The 19,712-nt window shown below is 34.0% G+C and overlaps 2 protein-coding genes and 1 long non-coding RNA gene across 3 annotated transcripts; 2 read left to right on the top strand and 1 right to left on the bottom strand.

Moving 5' to 3' along the window:
* Window positions 1–223: 223 nt before the first annotated feature.
* Window positions 224–7,961, bottom strand: LOC141685194 (C2 and GRAM domain-containing protein At1g03370-like). The gene is made up of 9 exons (XM_074490311.1): window positions 7,340–7,961; window positions 5,547–6,806; window positions 4,381–4,563; window positions 3,972–4,255; window positions 3,762–3,878; window positions 3,296–3,558; window positions 2,075–2,315; window positions 841–1,110; window positions 224–730 (listed from the first exon to the last, which is right to left on the bottom strand). The coding sequence occupies exons 1-9, from the start codon at window positions 7,683–7,685 to the stop codon at window positions 539–541; spliced, it is 3,156 nt and encodes a 1,051-aa protein (XP_074346412.1). The 5' UTR covers window positions 7,686–7,961; the 3' UTR covers window positions 224–538.
* A 566-nt stretch (window positions 7,962–8,527) lies between these two features.
* Window positions 8,528–13,134, top strand: LOC141685918 (uncharacterized). Its single transcript, XM_074490994.1, has 12 exons — window positions 8,528–8,573; window positions 8,657–8,758; window positions 8,840–8,935; window positions 9,016–9,146; window positions 9,285–9,438; window positions 9,535–9,591; window positions 9,737–9,811; window positions 10,077–10,220; window positions 10,319–11,308; window positions 11,426–11,884; window positions 11,989–12,241; window positions 12,327–13,134. The coding sequence occupies exons 1-12, from the start codon at window positions 8,528–8,530 to the stop codon at window positions 13,132–13,134; spliced, it is 3,315 nt and encodes a 1,104-aa protein (XP_074347095.1).
* Window positions 13,135–16,800: 3,666 nt separating this feature from the next.
* LOC141684182 (uncharacterized) lies at window positions 16,801–17,303 on the top strand. The gene is made up of 3 exons (XR_012560576.1): window positions 16,801–16,852; window positions 16,931–17,057; window positions 17,155–17,303. It is a non-coding gene; the product is annotated as an uncharacterized LOC141684182 (long non-coding RNA).
* Window positions 17,304–19,712: the final 2,409 nt, after the last annotated feature.

The following is a 19,712-nucleotide window of genomic DNA, read 5'->3' as shown; positions in this document are numbered from 1 at the left end:
CATACTTAATTTCAGAAATGGGCGAACCAAACGACCCCCTTAATGATTTGAGGAGTCGGAAAGAGTCGGACTTGAAATTTCACTATTCTCCTTATATTTCTAGCTAGTGAAGAGAGCTGAAGTAAAGAGCCGTTAAACTTGCTCTTTAGTAAAAGAACGTGAAATGTCTTTCTAAATTTGTTTTAAACTACAAGGGTGAAAAGTAATCATATTTACACCTGCATAAAGTATTAAAAAACTAGTAAGCTTTGTACAAGTATTTTTTTGACAGAGCTTTGTACAAGTATTTCAGTTCTGTAATTACTACGATGTTCTGCGACTTTTTCCACCTTGATGTTATACACCCCTTACTTGTACTTGTGTTAGATGGTACATTCGCCAGATTTCAGAACTTTGTTGTAGATGCACGACAATGCATTTTACAACAAAGCTCCAATCCATATAAAAAGCCCAGCAGATAACTCACATGACAGAGTTAAGTGACCGGTGAATGATGATTTTCGAAACGTTAACCCCTGTCCTTGTCAAGATCATACTTCTATTTTGCCGATGCATATTCCTTCTCAACTATACTAAACATAACCTTAAGACGCTCTTGCATATTTGAGAAAATGTTCTTTGTGAACCTTTTCTTTTGTTTATTGCATTTCAACCATGCTATTCCAAGATAAGCTTGAACGTTGCATCCCATGCCTTTTGGGTCATCTTCAATATGGTATTTTAAGTGAACCTGGAAGATTGACAAGACAATAAATGACCATTAGTTTATAAGGAAAACCAAAATGCTAGAAACAAACTAAAAAAAATTACACTTGATTTTGATTTATTAGCATTTCTTACATTGAAATAATCGCTAAGTGGAATCCCATGGAACGTCATAACTTCTTCAAGGACCCAACCATCATTTTCAGAAAGACGGGATTTTTGTTGTGTACTTGTCACCTCTCCTTTATAATGGGAAATTTGTTTTGATCTAAAATAAATCTGCCTCTCGTATACATCTGCCTTTTCCGACTCCCACGGGCTAGAAGAATAATTAAGACAACCAGCTATTTCCATAGCCGTTTGCTCTAATTCATTTCCACCAAATAGCTCCATAACAGAGTTAACCTGAAAAATATGGGCAATCAGAGTTGTATCTAATATTGGAATATATAGTACTTCTGCTACTTAACTAAACCACACAATTAAGCAGTCGTTTTACATTATCTGCATTAGGTATCGACCTTTAGTGAAGATGTGTCTCAGGTCTCAACACTCTCTATTCATTTTGCTTTCAAATATTATTGAGGGCTAAGTGTAGCCTTATTAATGATTGGAACTTCGTAGGTGATTGTTTTTACATGGTTATATAACCTGGTCAGAAGTTACCAAATTATGTTTGGTTCAATACAGGAAAGAGGCATTCTTCTTTTTGCTAATTAGGAAAGAGGCATTCTCATAATGAGTGAACAGGAAAAGGCACTATAGACGCTTCTTCATTTTCCAGATAGCGGCTTGCATCAAATATCATTAGTTACCACTTACCATATGCAGACAAGAAATTTGATTATAGCCACAATTATTTCCTATTGGACTATAGCCTATAGGTTTTTTCTTTCAGGTTGGTTTTATATTGCGCCAATATTGAGAAGTTTGTAATCTACATCTTCTGCCTTACTGATAGTGTTCCTTGCCTGAGTATCCAGCTCGAATGGTCTGGTTACATATAATTGGCCGTTCCTATATTATTATTACATTTATTGTTCTTAATTATCGGCAAATTTAGGTGAGCAAGGGTACCATAAATTGTAATAGTACTTCAATGTTTAATATCATAATCTGATTTATTTGTTCAGATTACATTATCACGAGATGCATCCAAGTCTGATTCCAAAAATTGGTCGTGACAAATGGTGATTGGTGGTGTTCTTTCCTAATCTAGTGTAGTAAATGTATTCATTTGGACACCTACATTCCCAAATCCCAATGCATGTATTTGTTCTCAAAACTAGAATATATATACTATACATATATAGAATAACAGCAGATAGGGAGACACACTTGATATATATGTAAGGGGAAACACACTTACAGGAACGGAGAGAACAGAACAATAAATCACAGACATGCCAACATCCCCAAAGCCAAACAATGACCCATTTTCCTCACTTTGAAGGTCTTTGGCATCTGATTCATCTTCGGATACTTGCTGACACTTGCTACTCACTTCATCTTCAAGAATTTGGAGGTCCTTATCTCCAGCTTCCTGTTCGGCTATTCGTACCTTTTGCTCAGGAGTCAAGGATTTTGCCTTCCATAAAGCCATGATAGTCCTAGTCATTACATATTATCCCTTTAAATAACATGTATTTTTCTGTATAATGCTCACAGCTTAATGACAACCAACCAAAATATAGTTATGATAAGTGATTAAAATTAGAAATTGGGAAAAGTGAACACGTCATCAAAATGAAGACTTGTGATATGCCTGCAGTTCAATTGCGAGTCCAAAAAATAATGAATAGAAGCTTACTGAATTTGTCTAATGTTGATCAATACATATTAGCCAAGTAAATTGTCCAAAAATGAGAAAAGAAACATTTATAATCGAGATTGCTACTAAACTGCTGAAGTAACACACCCCTAATACTTCGCTCTACATAAAAGTTTTTGTTGTAGTCCACTGTCTCGGCATTTAATTAGTTATGCAAACTAGCAGATAACCATATTGACTTCTTTGTCACCATAGCTATCAGGTTTTTAGATATCCTTGAAAGTAAAAGATCGATTTTACGAAGCGACCCTGTATAGAGAATTGAAATTAATACATCTAGTGCCAGCACCATATAGGAGAAGGGTTATAAATTTAAGACCAGATTATAAACACGCAATGGAGATAGAACGGTGAAAGGAAAAAACCCTAAAAGATTCTTCTGATTCATAGCACTGTCATATATTTAGCTTCTATCTTGTATATCAGTTTTAAGCCTTGTATAGTCCAGGAACGCGAGCTTTCAATCATTTTCATACTAAAAACTGAATTTTCTTCAGATTAGTATAAAAATTAATTAAAAAATTGACAAACCTTTAAATCTACAAAATATAAAAGCAAAACTCTTATTTACTTATGCATATCAAAGTTATTTAGATATTTGGAGGATGGGGGGGGGGGGGGGGAGGGATCCAAACTCAATATCATCTTAAATTGTAGAATGTAATAAGTAAATAAATTAACAATATGAAAATATATAGAAGAAAGATAACAATATATGATGTAGATGTTCTTGAATACCATGTAGTAAAAAATTATTACCTGTGTGCGACACTAAAAGACACAAAAGACTGAAAATGGAACTTTAGCCTGCCTTCAGCATCATGAGTTTTAGCACCATGTTTTGCATCTACACCTCTACCAAGTCGTAAAGTCATAACAATAATTGGACTGACCATTGATGACAAAGTAGGAGGATCTAAGTGAATATTTTCTATGTCCTCCCAGAGGAAAAAAAATCTCGTCTTGCGTCCAAAAAGATCAGAATGAAATCCAATTATTCTTGCTGACAAAAATAGACGACCCTGAGTAGAAAACTTACAATTGAGTGAGCCCCAAAATGATAAATTGTATGCACAAAAAAATTAATGAAATGTGTATCATTTATATGCTATACTTAAGAACTGCATACATCTCAAGTATTTACATTGTTAAGTAGACTACAAAATCTTTGTGTCTGCATCATATATTAACATATGCTAACAAAAAAATAACTAATTGACGGTACCTGGAGAGGTAGTTTACGTTTCAATTGACAGGTGAAGTCATTGATTAGAAATTCTTCTGGTGGTAGGTGGAATAATTTTTGAAATGCTGAATTTGTTTGAGGAGATCGCAGTTTTATCTGTGCAATAAATAAGAAAATTAAATAAAGATGTTAGAAAGAAAGAATAACATAATATATAATATTTGTAGAAGAAAATAAATACTAATGTACCTTCTTCCCGACCTCCTTCTCCATTTTACATAGATATTGTTTAACAACATTGCTACCCCTTGTATCATTCAGGAAAATTCTTAGATGCAATTTTGACTGACATGCCTGAGCTAACTTTCCTTGAAGAGGAACCCACACATCAGCTAATTCTGATATATTAGTTTTAACAAAATTAATTTCACCATGTCCCAAAGATTTAGCTTCATCAAATGGTCCATCAAAATCATAAACATCCACATCTAGCACAGATGGAGGCTCATCCATCGCATCAAATTCAAATATCTCTGCAAAATCATGGTCGCAACGCGATAAATCATTTTCACAATTTTAGATGTCTATAAGCATATTATATAATGTTAAAGCAACAAAGCTAGTATTATATAACTGATATACTAAAATATGAACTAACCATTCCACTGGGGATCAGATGTCTGAAACCTAATTGAACTGGATCTAGTTTTACCGTTACAGCTAAACACCACATAAGGATCTGATAAACCAGTTGAATCAACAGTTGCCATATTGTTTCCTTCTAGCAAGGCAACAGTTAGCAACCACCCATCTCCTTGTGCTTTAATTCCATGGTCACTGCCTTCATCAATTAAGAAAATTAACCACACATATTAGATACTACATACAAGTCATGAGAACTACTAAAACTTTAGCAAATGTGAGCTAAAATATATTTATTGATTCTTATTCGATGAATGCATTTACCTCATAATATCAAAGTAGTTTATAATTCTTCTTTATCCTGGACTTTATACGTAGCCATCATCCATTTTTGTTAGAGGGAAGGAGGGGCTCAAAGTGAATATACATACATCTTATAGAATTTCTTTCATGCATCATAGCACATAGTAAGAATTTTTAGTTTATTAAAGCTTAAAAAGTAAATATAGTCTCTCCCCAGGATAGGGTACTGATCAAATATTATAGGCAAAAAGAAACGGACATCCCTCGGCACTTGAACTGCAGCTTGAAATATTCTAAAATGTATACAATACAATGATTCGTATCCCTCGGCCTATTGTATAAATGTATACAAAACAATGTATTACAATCACATGCAATTGACACAATAGGCGGATATGAAAGAGTTGTGAAGTAGGGAGGCCGGACGATAGAGAGGATAGGGAAGAAGAGTGGAAGAAATGAGATATGATGTGTGAAATAAGTTGAATACAACAGTGGATGACCAACCTAAGAAGGAAGGTCTGCATTGATCAAAGTTTTGTAATATGCAATAGGCCTTAATAAATTAGCATTATTTTAATGCTATTAAAATGTGATAGGTGTCTGATACTTTAATTATGATTCTGTCTTTTGATGGAAATAATTTTTTTATGTCAGGAATGGGAAAAGAAAATTGAAAACAATGTAAATAGAATTAAGATGAAAAATAAATATGCAAGTAGCACTGCATATAAAATAATATTTTACAGGCCAAACCGTACTATAAAATTAAGACCAGATGATCAGCATATTTAGTTTCCTAGCTGATTGTAAAGTTTATATTCTACACATTACTTTTGCACTACATAGAAAAGAAGATAGTATGCTCAAGTGACCTACCTTTCTGCACCCTCGCCTGCATAAAACGTGATATAAGTGCCAGCAGCCGTTCACCTTGAAGAACTAATACTCCAGAAACAATCAGTTCACCAATTGAATCCGGCAAATCCAAACCTACGAATTCAAGCCCTTGCATTTTGTTCGGCGCGGCTAGGCACAGATGTACAAGGACGTACGATCCAATTAAGACTGTTGATATAAATGTCAAATTACAAAAATACTGAAATGCGAGTTTCCAGTCTGATTGGGGTTCCCCTTGCAGAGATGCCAATGCTTGTTCCTTTTCAGTAACAATGTCCTTTACATCAGCTGGATTTACTCTCTCAGCTAATAAGGTGGCAAACTGCTCAAAGCTGTCCCTTATACCTTGTTTTGCACCATTTTGTATCATACCTTTCATCATAGTACTCTGAATAAAGTTCATCCTCCAAGATACGACAAGTTGAGATGACTGTTCTCCTGACGGCAGTTCAGGCCCTGCAGTGATGCAGTAAAGCACTTCTGTCTTGAAGCAGCCCCCATATGGAGCATCTGGAGTGCTTACGCTCGATAAGACTGCAAAACCCTTTCCGTCTGCTTTTAAATATGTCTGCTCCTCAGTGGCTTTTAAGGCCTTAACTATTTTAGTTGCAGCTTTTACACAAGTAATTACTCTTTTCAGGGTCTCGCCACCATTCTCAAATTTCCAAGGTCCTATCTGCAATTCAGTAGTTTTCTGTACATCTGCCAAAGATTTGATGATGGTTGAATCTGGCGAAAAGAGTAAACAGTTCATTTCAGATGAAGCAATAGCATAATGTTGGTCTAGAACTACTCCTCCAGGAAGAATGTTTGGCATTTCGGTTCCTTGATCTCTGTTTTCCATGGTTTTCATCATTTCTTCATAAGAACCAGATGATGATGATGGCTGTACAGACTTTTCCGCATGAACCTCTGTGTTGGCAGTTTCAGGTACCTCCGACATATCTATTACTTTAGTAGAGGTTCTGGAGATTGCATCAACATTTTTGTTGGTGGCATCTGAACTTTTGTTAAAGATATTAGCAATTTTTTCTGCAAATGTGTGCTTTTGTGACTTCTCCTCCTTGGGAGGGGCGACTTCCTCAAACTTGATTGAAGAAGGCTGACTACTTAAGGATCTTACTTGCGAGAAATCAGATTGAGGAATATCGAGAGAATTTCCTGACACATTGCTTTCAAGAGATTGCATATCCATGGAAGAATTGCTATGTGAGAAACATATAGTAAGAAGAATTTCACCTATTAAAATATATCAAAGAAACATAAGTGTTAGCCTATATCTGTGAGCAGGAAAACATCAATTCAAAAGAATTACCAGATTAAATACATATAATATCTGGGCGAGGAGCAGTTTAATCAATGAACTCCATATAACATTTTACTCTAAAAGTAAAAGAAACACATCAGATGATCAGCTCTAGCAGAGTACAAATTTTTATGAGTAAATCATGATATAAAATCGACGAATCAAACCTGAAATTTTTAAATGCCCCATTAAAAAGATATTACAACCACAACCTATATGTAGTGTGATCCACTACAAATCATTCTAAGTTGTAGCCCGTAAACCAACTACAAACTACCCCGGTACAAAATGCAAATTATCGGAAATCAGAGTCACATCACTACAACTACCGGTTAGTACGTAGTATAACAGTTTATAAGCTATAATTAGTTTGTATTTAAACGAACACATACGCAAATACAGGAAAATTGCAGGAACATACAGACCATCACATATAACATGAAATAAAATCATAATCAAGACATACCACATTCCTTGATCTTAGACTTCTTTTTGGGTTTCAAGGAGTACCAACTAGTGCCTAATGACTGGCCTTCAGCATCAAAAACCTGCGAAACCGGGAATTTAACAATTCCAACAAAATCATCTTTTCTAAACTTGTCCTCATCCAGTACATACACCCTAAGCACATCTTTCAAATCTTCCACCTTAAAACAAAACTCTTCACACCACATAGGATTCAAACATTTCTTCACCACTTTAGTCTTAAACTTCTGTTTCCCTATTTTAGCTTTTACATATGGATCACTATAGCCATTTTGATCCATTGCAGGTATATTTCTAGCTTCAATCACACGAACTAGAAGCTTCATAATTCACATGCATAATATAAAACTTTAAATCTATAAGCTGCTACAACATAATGAATAACCTAAGAGAGAGAGACATCCAAGATTATGTACATATGCTATGCATGTCAAGACAAGACCAGGGTTACATGATGAAAAGGTTGTAAGAGAATGATGATACACATGCATAGATATATACACACAGTTGAAGACACAATATGGAACAAAAGATTGGAAGGGTATCAAAATCTAGGCTTTCTGGGATCTTTTGTCCAACAAAATACCCAGAAAATAAAGCTGATGAAACTTCAAAAATTGCCAAGAAACATGATCACAAGAAAGAAAGAAATTTGAAAATGGAAAGAATTAAGGGAATAAATTCTTGGAATTTATCAAATCAAATTATTTCAAAGGGGCTGGAAAAAGAGGCAAAAGGAGAGGCTTTGAATTGAAAGTTTCGGACAATTTTTATTTTTTAGACCGTGGGAATTGGATAGTTTGTAATTTGTATTAGACAAGTTTTCTTGTTTTCTTTTGATTAGCCCATCTATATTATATAATCTTAAAAGTTACTATTTTCCATATAAATTTACCCATAAAATTTATTCATAACCCATGAACCATGACCCATTTTAATTTTTACACATAAAATTTTATATTATACATATATCTATGAATCTTTCACTTTTACATTAATTATAACCCATTTTAGAAACTACCCTAATATACACTTAACCCACCCCCTGATTGTAGCAACTGAATAGTACATTTGATTTTTTTTGAATTGTTTCTCTCAGGCTGCTGCATAACTCCATCCTCTTCTGATCTTTTCATTCATTCAAAGCTCCGTTAATCTGTTATTAAACATGGATCCACGCTCTCAGACAACCTCTTCAAGGACTTCACTTATAGGTTTGTTTTCATTATGAAGTCCTGTTAATCATTATGCACGTTAAATGTTATCTGATTTGGTTGGTTTGTGTCTTTATCCATAGGTTTGAAACGTTTGATTCGTAGACGAGATTCATCAAATAATGACGCAAATCAATCTTCTGTGTTGCAGCCCATCCCAAATTTGAATGTTCCTGACTCCTCTGGTATTGTATCTTTGTTTGTCTTTCTGTTTGTATATAGATTTGAATATAAATCATGTTCTTATATTCGTTTCATGAACTTAGTTGTGAAGCGTAGAAATATTTTTGTTGGCCAAGAAAATCTCAGTCCCAATGTTACAGTTTCAAATCAACAGACAACAGGTTCTGTAGTATCGTCTGGTAAGTTTTCCATATCATATATATCTTATATGTTACATAAATTAATTTTGAAACTCATGTGTAGCATATGCATTTTGTAGTGGGAATTAGGTCTCCTTTACAGCCTTTATCAAATGAGACAAATGTTTTGCGTGATTGCCCATCCCCCACAAACCTTTTAACTTTGTTGTTGATGTATCGTCTAATAGAAGCAGCAGATATTCCTTCACAGGTATGTGTAGTTTTTTTTACAAATGTTCTGTGTAGATGTTCACTTTCTTGGCCAATGTTCCTTGGAGATGTATGTTGTTGTGTATAATTTTATTGTCTGTGATATTTGTTGATTGCTAGATTTGAAACGTATGAGCAGAAGTGTGGGATTGAGACCTGTTGGTGGATCAATAACACTCCTTCCAGTGTATCAATTTCACCTATTTTGCGCATTACACTTGAAGAAAATAACACTTTAACAACCAAGAACATGGAAGGAGCTGTCGTATTGTCAGATATTACCAATGCGTTGTGTACGTTATATTATAACTTGATACTGAAATTACGAAGTTTGTATGTTCTGTTGCCTTTGCTATATGTTTAACATTACATTGTGTTATTGGTTGCAGTCATGAAACGTATAATACGTGGTCGCAATATTGAGAAGATTTATACAAACCCCATCTGTTTGTTGATAATTCTGTTTTAAATAAGTTGTTATGATTTCATATTTCATTATTGCCCCTAATCAGTTACTTCCATTACTAACTATGTATATTAATAACTCTGTATTTTTTTTTGTTCATCAATCATCTTTATCGGGAATTACAGGTGTAGAAAATAACAGTGTAGCGGTGAAGAACACAAAACCATCTTCCATGCCTTCAGACATGAACAGTACCATGTGTGCGTTACCTATTAATAAAATTGTAAGATTTTATGTTTGTTTTGATGGGAAAATAATTAATTTCCATTGTTATATCCTGTTGCAGATAAGAAATGTAGAGTACGTGGTCCTAATATTTAGAAGATGTATACAAATGCCATGAGTACGTTTTTTTCGAGAATATGTTGTTTTCTAAATTTTTTTAAAACTTTACAGAATGTAATTGATTAATCCCACTTTCTTCAACAACGGAGATGTGTAGTCAAGTATTTGTTTGCTATGCAGTTGTGAAACGTAAAGGACTTGGTAATACCTCTGTGAATAGCGGTGACGCATCTTCAAACTCTAATCCCATCTTCGAACATGGGCGAATGAGCCAACCTGAACGTCTCATTTACGTAGAAGTTGTCATAATCCCCATGAACGAAAGTTAAGAAACCGTGCATGAAAGAATAATTGTCAAGCATCTCCTGAGAAGAGGAATTTGATTTTAGATTTTAAAAATGTGGTTGAAATTGACAATTCAGAGTCCAGTGATTCAGATGTTGGAATTGATGATATGTACCATGATGACCTGGATGGTGTGATTTTGAATCACAATTTGTGGCGTGGATATATGGATCTTGGTCCTCCGTTAAAGTTGTGCAATAAATGTGGTGCTACTATGTGGAACGAAGAGCGTAATAATAAATCATGTCCGTGTAAAGAGCCCACATTTTCAGTGTGTTGTCAGAATGGTCAGATACATTTGCCAAAAGAAAGACCGCCACCTGAACTACTAGCTTCTTTGTTACTTGGTGGTGAGAAATCGAGGCATTTTAAACAGTACATAAGAGTGTACAACTGCATGTTCCAATTCACTTCCACCGGTGGTAAGATTGATAACTCAATAAACAGAGGTAGCTCAACATATTGTTTTCGCTTACAAGGTCAAAACTATCATTTGGTTGGGAGTTTAGTACCGCTGGATGAATCTTCCCCCAAATTTTGCCAGCTCTACATATACGACACGCAGAATGAGGTTGAGAATAGAATCAATGCAATGGGAGGTGCTTCTGATAATGTTGATCCAGATATTGTCGAGGAACTTTTAGGTATGTTAGACAAGAACAATGAGTTAGTCAAAGCTTTTCACATGGCTCGGAATCGGTTTGAAAATGAAGATCTAGATGAGTTTAAGTTAGTCCTCATATCATCTAAATCTTCTAGCAGTAGACCAAACCATATTACTCCATCTGATGAAGTTGCTGCTTTCATTGTTAGTGATGATACGGATACCTGTGGTTTTAGAGACACGGTTGTGAATTTCAAAAAAGAAGGATTGAAGATGATATATGAAACAGATCCACATTTCATGCAGTTGCAATATCCACTATTGTTTTCTTGGGGAACCGAGGGTTATCATAAGCGTATACCTCTGATAAGCAATAAATACTCTGAAATAGAGAATTTAGATGATGAAGACCTTGATCCTGACTCAACACAGAGGCGACATGTTTCACTAAGAGAGTATTATTGTTACAAGATTATGATACGCACTTCTAAAGATTTTTATTAGAAGTAAGCAATGTGATTAGAATATAAAATGCGTAATAAATTAATGCATATTTTCACCATCGTCTCATTAATTTCAGGTTTAACGCCATACCTTGCTGGACATTTGTGGCAACAATACGTTATGGATCAGTTTGCTGCCATTGAACAATATAGATTAGACTGGGTTTCAACGCATCAAACTACCATCCGTGCTGATTTGTATAATTATGTGCGTGATGCTCTCAGTAAAGGAGACCAGGATCCAATGCATGTTGGAAAAGCTGTTATACTTCCTGCTTCATTCACTGGATCTCAACGATACATGTCTCAATATTTTAAGGATTCATTAGCGATATGTCATGCAATTGGTCATCCATCCCTATTTCTCACCGTGACTTGCAACTCAAAGTGGCCAGAGATACAAGATATGCTTAAATTATTGCCCAATGTTGATCCTGTTGATGCACCGGATATTGTTTCTCGCGTGTTTAAACTGAAGCTTGATCAGCTATTAGATTTGATTAAAAGGAAGAACTACTTTGGAAAGTGTATCGGAGGTAAATTTATTTTATTGGACACCGACAATTTTAGATTTAATTTTTTGAATCATATCTACACACATGCATAGATTTAATATTTTCTTTACTTATGTTTTGCACAGTTATGCATGTAATTGAATTCCAGAAGCGCGGTTTGCCACACGTGCATATGCTAATCTGGCTGAGCCCTAAAAGCAGACCTAATTCTATTAAAAAGGTTGACCAGTTGGTTTTTGCTGAAATACCAGATAAGAATTCTGATCCAATAGCATATGAAGCTGTTAAAAACTACATGATGCATGGACCCTGTGGTAAAGACTTATACACATTTCCATGTATGGTGAAAGGAAAATGCATGCGTCATTTCCCAAAGAGGTGTGAATAAATAGAATGATACATATGTTCCGTAATAAGTCTATTTTATTATTAATATCGACACATGTAATTTTTTATTTTGCAGGTTTAATGGTAATACCTATTTTGACGATTGTGGTTTTCCTTTTTATCAGAGGCGTAACACTGGTAGAGCGATCAACAAAAAAGGGATCAACCTTGACAATCAATATGTAGTTCCATACAATCGAGATCTTTTGTTGCGGTTTCAGTGTCATATAAATCTGGAAATTTACAACAGTTCAAGATCATTAAAATATCTCTTCAAGTATTGTTTGAAGGGTCATGACACTGCTAGAATGTTGTTGAAGAAGAAAAGTAACAAATCAGGGAGTGAACAAACTGCAAGATCCGTGAAGAATTTGGATGAGGTAAAGAATTTTCTTGATGGTACATATGTTTGTGCATCTGAGGCATCCTGGAGGATTTTTGGGTTTGACATTCACCATCGTTCCCCAAGTATTGAACGTTTACCAATATATTTGCCCGGTCAGAAGTACTTGAATTTTCAGAGTTCTACAGATTTGGAGAATGTGTGCAATAACGCGACTTCCAAAAAAAGTAAACTAGAGGCTTGGTTTGTAGCTAACAGTGAATTTCCACAAGCTCGAAATTTTACGTATTCTGACTTTTCCACCCATTTTACATGGATAAAGAAAACTACTAAATGGAAGCTTAGACAAAGAGGTGATGTGGTTGGGAGGTTAGCAGAGGTTCATGCAACAACTGGTAAATTATTGTATCTTCGAATGCTGTTACTTAGATGTAAAGGTGCTTTATCTTTCACTCAGTTGCACACTATTGATGGAACTACATATGATACATTTAAGGAAGCATGTTGTGCTCTTGGTTTGTTGAATAATGACAAGCAGTGACATGATGCTTTGGAAGAAAATGCATTCTCATCTATGCCAACCCAAATTCGGGCTATGTTTGTTAACATACTAGAAAATTGTTCTTTGTTTGATCCGCTTGCGCTATGGGAAAAACACTGGCCAGCATTGTCAGACGATGTTATATATATTAGGCGCAAGATTTCAGATAAAATTTATTTAACATTGTCCGAGTATGAAATCCAAAACTATGCTTTAGCAGGTGTGTGATAAGTATTAAATACATGATACGTGTGTTACTTTGTAGTATTATTTGTATTATTTTTAATTAGATGTCGGAACATTTACCAATATTTTTTTTGCAGAGATTGAAAAGTTGTTAAATGATGTTGGTAAGTCCTTAAGAGATTTTCATATGATGCCATATCCTGACGAACAATTTTTCCACACTTTTGTCAATTGTCTCATTATTGAGGAAACTAGCTACGATAAAGAATAATTAAGACTTAATCATAAAAAGCTCATAAAAATCTGAACTCAAGGCAGCTGGATGTATATAATGCAGTTGTTGATAATGTAAAAAAAATAAAGGTGGAATGTTTTTTGTTTACAGGAGCGGTGGATGCGGTAAAACGTTTCTTTGGCAAACTCTTTGTTCACTTTTTCGATCAGAAGGAAATATTGGTCTTCCTATTGCAGGCTCAGGAATTGCTGCTACACATCTTCGTGGTGGCTGAACAGCTCATTCTAGGTTTAAAATACCGCTTAAATTAGATCAGAGTTCTATTGCTGGAATAAAACATGGTACATATATTGCAGAGTTGATGCATCACACAAGTCTTATAATATGGGATGACGCTCCCACACAGCATCGCTATGCATTTGAAGCCGTGGACAGAAGCTTGCGAGACATAATGGCTGCCGCTGATGTAGAACGAGGAAAAAGACCCTTTGGTGGTATTACAGTTGTTTTTTGTGGCGATTTTTGACAGATATTACATGTTCTGTCTAAGGCTGGAAGGGCTGAAATAGTGAATGCATCATTTAACAAATCCCGGCTTTGGAAATCTTGCAGGTCTTTCTTCTCAGTCAGAACATGAGATTACATTCAGGTAATTCTGAAGCTAGAAATAAAGTAATAGTTGACTTTAGTAAATGGCAACTTGAGATTGGAGACGGAAGAGTTGAATGCATTGATACTCATCGTGCAGATGTTGAAACTGAGTTTGTAGTTCCTGATGAATATGTTGTCAAGAGTCCCTTGAAAAGTCCCATTAAAACCCTAATTGACATTATATATCCAGATTTTCAGAATAACTTGCATTCACAGGAGTATCTGAGATCGAGATCTATTTTGACTCCAACAAACGTTGTAGTTGATGACATCAATACGCATATTCTTGAAAGAGTTCCGGGTAATGTGCATATTTATCTCAGCCGAGATTTAATTGAAGACAGGGGTGTTGACGATAATGACTTTGATTTGTCATTTCCAGTTGAGTATCTGAACTCCATAAATATGCCATGTATGCCTAAACATGAGTTGAAAGTAAAGGTTGGAGCTGTTGTTATGTTGATGAGGAATTTAAATCAGATTACGGGTCTATGTAATGGTACAAGGATGATAGTTACTGGCTGAAAAAAATAGTATAGAATGTCAAATTCTTTGTGGATCTCAAGTTGGTACGAAACATCTAATTCCAATAATCGATATGGTCCCAACAGACACGAATTGGCCATTTGAATTTAAAAGAACACAATTTCCTCTCCAAATATATTTTGCCATGATTGTTAACAAGAGCCAAGGTCAATCATTGGACACAGTTGGATTGTATCTTCCTCGGCTCGTATTCTCTCATGGTCAGTTATACGTTGCAATATCCCATGTTACATCTCCAGAAGGACTATATATTCTTATTGATGACGATAATGGGAAAAGCACAAATATAACATTAAATGTTGTGTTTGAAGAAGTTTTCTACAACCTTCCTAAATTATAATCATATTTAATTTAACTAACTTATTGTAATTGTTTGACCATGAGTATTTTGTACTTGAAGTCTTTATTTCGTGGTATGTGATTTGTTTAACAGTTGAATTTGTTTTTATTATTATAATTTTATATCATTGAGTTTCGTTTGGAAAAATAATTTATAGTATTTAAAAATAATAAAAAAGAACGGCATGTATATAACAAAGCTGTATAATTAGTTCCCACTAATCCATCTAACTAACTTGATGCTTAGCCAATCACATTGATCCTCATCGTATTTAATAATAATCCATCCAATTAAAGGATATATTTATGATTCAGTTAAAGGCTGATTGGATTATCCCTTTACAGGCTTTATGTCACGTATTAAAAGGGAAAGATCAAGTCCGCAATATATGTTTGTCGTGCACTTCATTCAACTGCATGTCATTAATTATCATTCTCGTTAATGTAGGGTAATGGACTACAAAAAGACCACCACGTCGGTGTGATTTTCTAAGTTCAGTACCTCCATTAAGAATAGAACATGTAAGCTCTCTCAGGAGTTGTGACTTTTAAATTCTAATAATAGATCATCCTGTTTAATTTAAATTACAAATTATTTTCACAGAATCTTGTAGAGATGAAAGCCCTCATGTTTGAACACATTTTAAGTCTTGACAAATCTAGGTCAGATTGAAAGATCAAGGAAAGAGTTACAAGAATGTGGCCTACTGTGTCTTCTGAATCAGGAATAACGAAAGGCTGGAATCTCATTCTTCTTGATGCTGATGTAACTACCTAATCTGTTGATTTCATTTTATATTGATTATGTTTACATTTTTAGAATGGATATTTATAATTATACTTTGCCACTTTATACTATGTGCAGAATACTCATATTCATGCATTTGCTTTTGTTGATACTTGAAAATTTATTGGGAAGAATATTGTTGAAGGAGCTATTTTTATTATTGACACGTTTATGGTTAGGAAAGCTTTTGGGAATTTCAAGCCTGTTTCTATACACACATCTATAAGATTTACAAATGCTACCACTTTCCAACCATGCACCAATTATGTTATAATTCCAAAATACAAATTTGAATTTATGGATTTTGGTGATTTGATGGATGAAGCCAGAAAACATGGTCCCAAAGAGAATCCATAATTTGCTATATGTTACTTCATCTTTCCTATTTGGCTTATTATTATTCGTATTAATAATTGTTATAAAAGTTTTGACTGCAATCCATATGTTTATATATTGTAGATATAATTGCAGTTGTTGAAGACTTTATTAAAGTAAGCAAAATCCCCACTAAGTTTGGAGATAGGGATATTGTTCGATTCAAGATTTGTGATGCAAGGTTATTCTTTTAATTCAGCACACATTTTTTTATTAATTTTTACGTCGTTATCAATTTTGGGACCTTGCTCAATAAATAATTAAATGTTTACTTGATTACATTGTAGCAATAAGCACAGGGTTGGTATATGGGGATATATGGCAAAAATTGTCAGTGATTAATATGAGGAATATAACCATGAGGAAAATGTTATTGTAATCCTGACAAGCGTAAAGCTAGGAACTACAACGGTTTGATCTTTAATATTTTATGCTATATACTAATTTGTCAGTATAGTTATACACGGTTATATTAAATTATATTTTATGTAAGATACATATTGCTTTAAAACTTTTGATACGCTTCAAATCAGCAGCTTGGCATCCTCGAAAGTGTACTTTAATCTTGATGATGAGTGTGTACTTGAGATGAGAAACAGGTAAAATCTTATAAACATTTACTCATTTTCCATATTTTGTCAAGATTGCATATGATATGTACATCATATAATGTGTAGGCTTGAACTTGAGTGCTACAAGCCGTCGAGGGATGATGCGGATAATAACTATGCGTTAACATTGGCCTCTCCTTATGAGTTTATAAATCTGAAAACATTAATTGATAATATTGCTGGCAGTGTTGAGGTTAATTATTTTTGACAGAAGTTTTAGAGCATTATCTTAGAATTATATGCAATATAATTTTCATTTATAACATTATCCTCAAAATTATCAATTACAGAAGAAATTGTATTGTGGTTTGACAATTGCTAAGCTGGAGGAAGGACATCCTTGGTTTTCATATTCATGTAGCAAATGTCATTTAGAAGTTGTTGAAGTTGGGAATAGATTTAAATGCGGTAAATGTAATCGAACTTTTCCAGTTGCTGAAAAAAGGTATTGACACAGAGGAAATAATATATTAAACAGTTGGTTGGTACAATTTCTTTGGATTACGAAATGTTGAATTATTTAATATATTTTTTTCACTCACAGATTCAGTGTAAAGGCTGTTGTTGTGGATCAATCGTTCTCATGGAGCATTCTTTTCATGGACCGTGTTGTGAAACGGCTCATAGGATGCTCCGCTTCACATCTTTATTTGAAGCAAATAAAGGTTCAATCAATTACATTTTTAAAATTTGTTTCCATATTATAAATTGTTTGCAATACAGACCAATTATGTTTATGACCTAAATACCAAAACAGGAAGAGGTAGCTGCTAAAGTGTTTCCTGTATTTCTGCATGAAATGGACGGGAAAGAAATTATTGTTGTTGTTGAAGTTCATGCAGCCAAAGATGTTTTAGAAATTTTTATCATCAAAGCCCAAGACATGTATGATTCAAACATGTATGCCATGTCAACTTCTGAATCATCCAATCATGTTGATTTCCCTACCCTTGATTTGTCAGAGGTATGAGATTTTTTTTAATAAATTACTGTTATTGCATATTTTGGAATATAATTAAACATTATTGACTAAACGTTTGCATTATAGTCATTTGATTAGGCTGAGAGTTCAAAGACCCTGGATCTTGCAAATCCACCAGTAAGAAGATAAAAATGGTAAATAGTAATAATAGTTTTTGAGTTAATCTCTTAACGTATGCGTATCTTATATTAAAATGCTCTAATATTACAGAAGAAGTGATGATGTGCATCTATTTTGTGGCATGGATGCGGCATTTGATCTTGCAATCCAATTTCCTAAGCTTTTATTTATGATATTTCTTTATCACATTGAACTCTAAACATTATTTCCGGTTGTTTCAAGTTTGTTTTTATATTATAATCTATGAAGATTGCTCTTTAGTTTTGTTTATTGTCTAATTCATAATTTTAGATAATCACATTTTTCATGTTTAATGCAATGTTAAGAGGAACACCAAATTTTCGATTCCTGCTTTTAGTTATATATGTTACAGGTAGTTAATCTTATATAGTTATAACTATTTGAAGTTAGTTATTAAGAAAAAAACTGTTCTATAAATAAAACTCAACATCCATTCCCCAATAGTCACATCTCTGTACCTTTTTTGTATATATGGAAGTGTGTCATTATGGTTGAGATTAGTTGGTCTTTAAACGTTTTAGTAAGAATACCAAAAACACAAAACAAGTAATCATGGAACATGTTGAACGTGTATGGGAATTCCCTGCTCAAGGTTGGATAAAGATAAATGTTCATAGTGAGTTCGTTCAGAATGCTCCTGAAGTCCAAAATAGAAATGGCAATGGCGTTGTTGTGAGAGATTCAAATGGCTTTCTTCTTAGATTAACATATGGCATCATTCCAGGCCTAACTAATTTGAATAGTGCTTTATGGGCTATTTTGAGAGGAATGCATAGAGCTTTTCAAGACCAGTATGAACGTGTTATCATTGAGACTGATAATATCCAGGCTTACCATGAATGCAAGTACTACAGAGAGGATGGATTAACACCATATAGTAGGAGCACTTTCAGATTTATCCTTTCACGTCTTAATGATCCTAACATTCATTATGAAATTAATTTGGTACATCCGCAAAAGAACTCTGTTGCAAGACGCTTGACATCTATTGGTAGACAAAATCTCCATGATTTGCAGACATTGGACCGAACTGTTGATAACATTCAAGAATTTCTTAATATGAATTCAGTATTGGCCCTCCATAAGCCCGGTTTTAAGATGTTGAAATTGATAACCCTGAACCAGTTCAAGATGGTGTTGTTGTGAATTTCTAAGCATGTTCAATTGTTTGTGTTTGTTCCTGTTAATTATATATAAGTACTGAATCCTTATGTAAAAATGTAAAAATAATGTACAAATTGGTTTTATATATCAATGTAAGTAATTATTGTACTTAGTAAATATGTGAATGTGAAAATATATTTGATTTGGTGTTACATGGATTGTCCATTCCTGTTTTTTTCGATTACCTACAATGCTGTATTTTGTTACTGACACGTTACTCAATTAAAGTCATGATCATGTTTATTCCCACAAGGCAAAAATATTTTGGAAACTATTTTTATTATTACAAGTCATAATGATGTATTAGTATTTTCCAATAATCTAAGTTACTTCCATTTAATCATCACGCATTTCTAAAGTTATAACTCTTTAAAGTAGAGTAGAAAGTGAAAAGTTTTTCTTCACATTCAATGCAGTTAATTCAATTAATTGGAATACATAAACCACTTTATATTTATACAGAGTTGGAGAACTCCAAGTTTGCCCGCCTTTACATATATAACTGTTGCATTTAGACCTTATCATAATCAGTTATCATTCTAATTCTGCTTCATTGCCAAA

Source organism: Apium graveolens, chromosome 9, assembly GCF_009905375.1.
Source record: "Apium graveolens cultivar Ventura chromosome 9, ASM990537v1, whole genome shotgun sequence".
In the NCBI taxonomy this organism is placed as follows: domain Eukaryota; kingdom Viridiplantae; phylum Streptophyta; class Magnoliopsida; order Apiales; family Apiaceae; genus Apium; species Apium graveolens.
The sequence above is the reverse complement of the archived record's forward strand: the minus strand, read 5'-3'. Positions and strand labels throughout refer to the sequence as shown.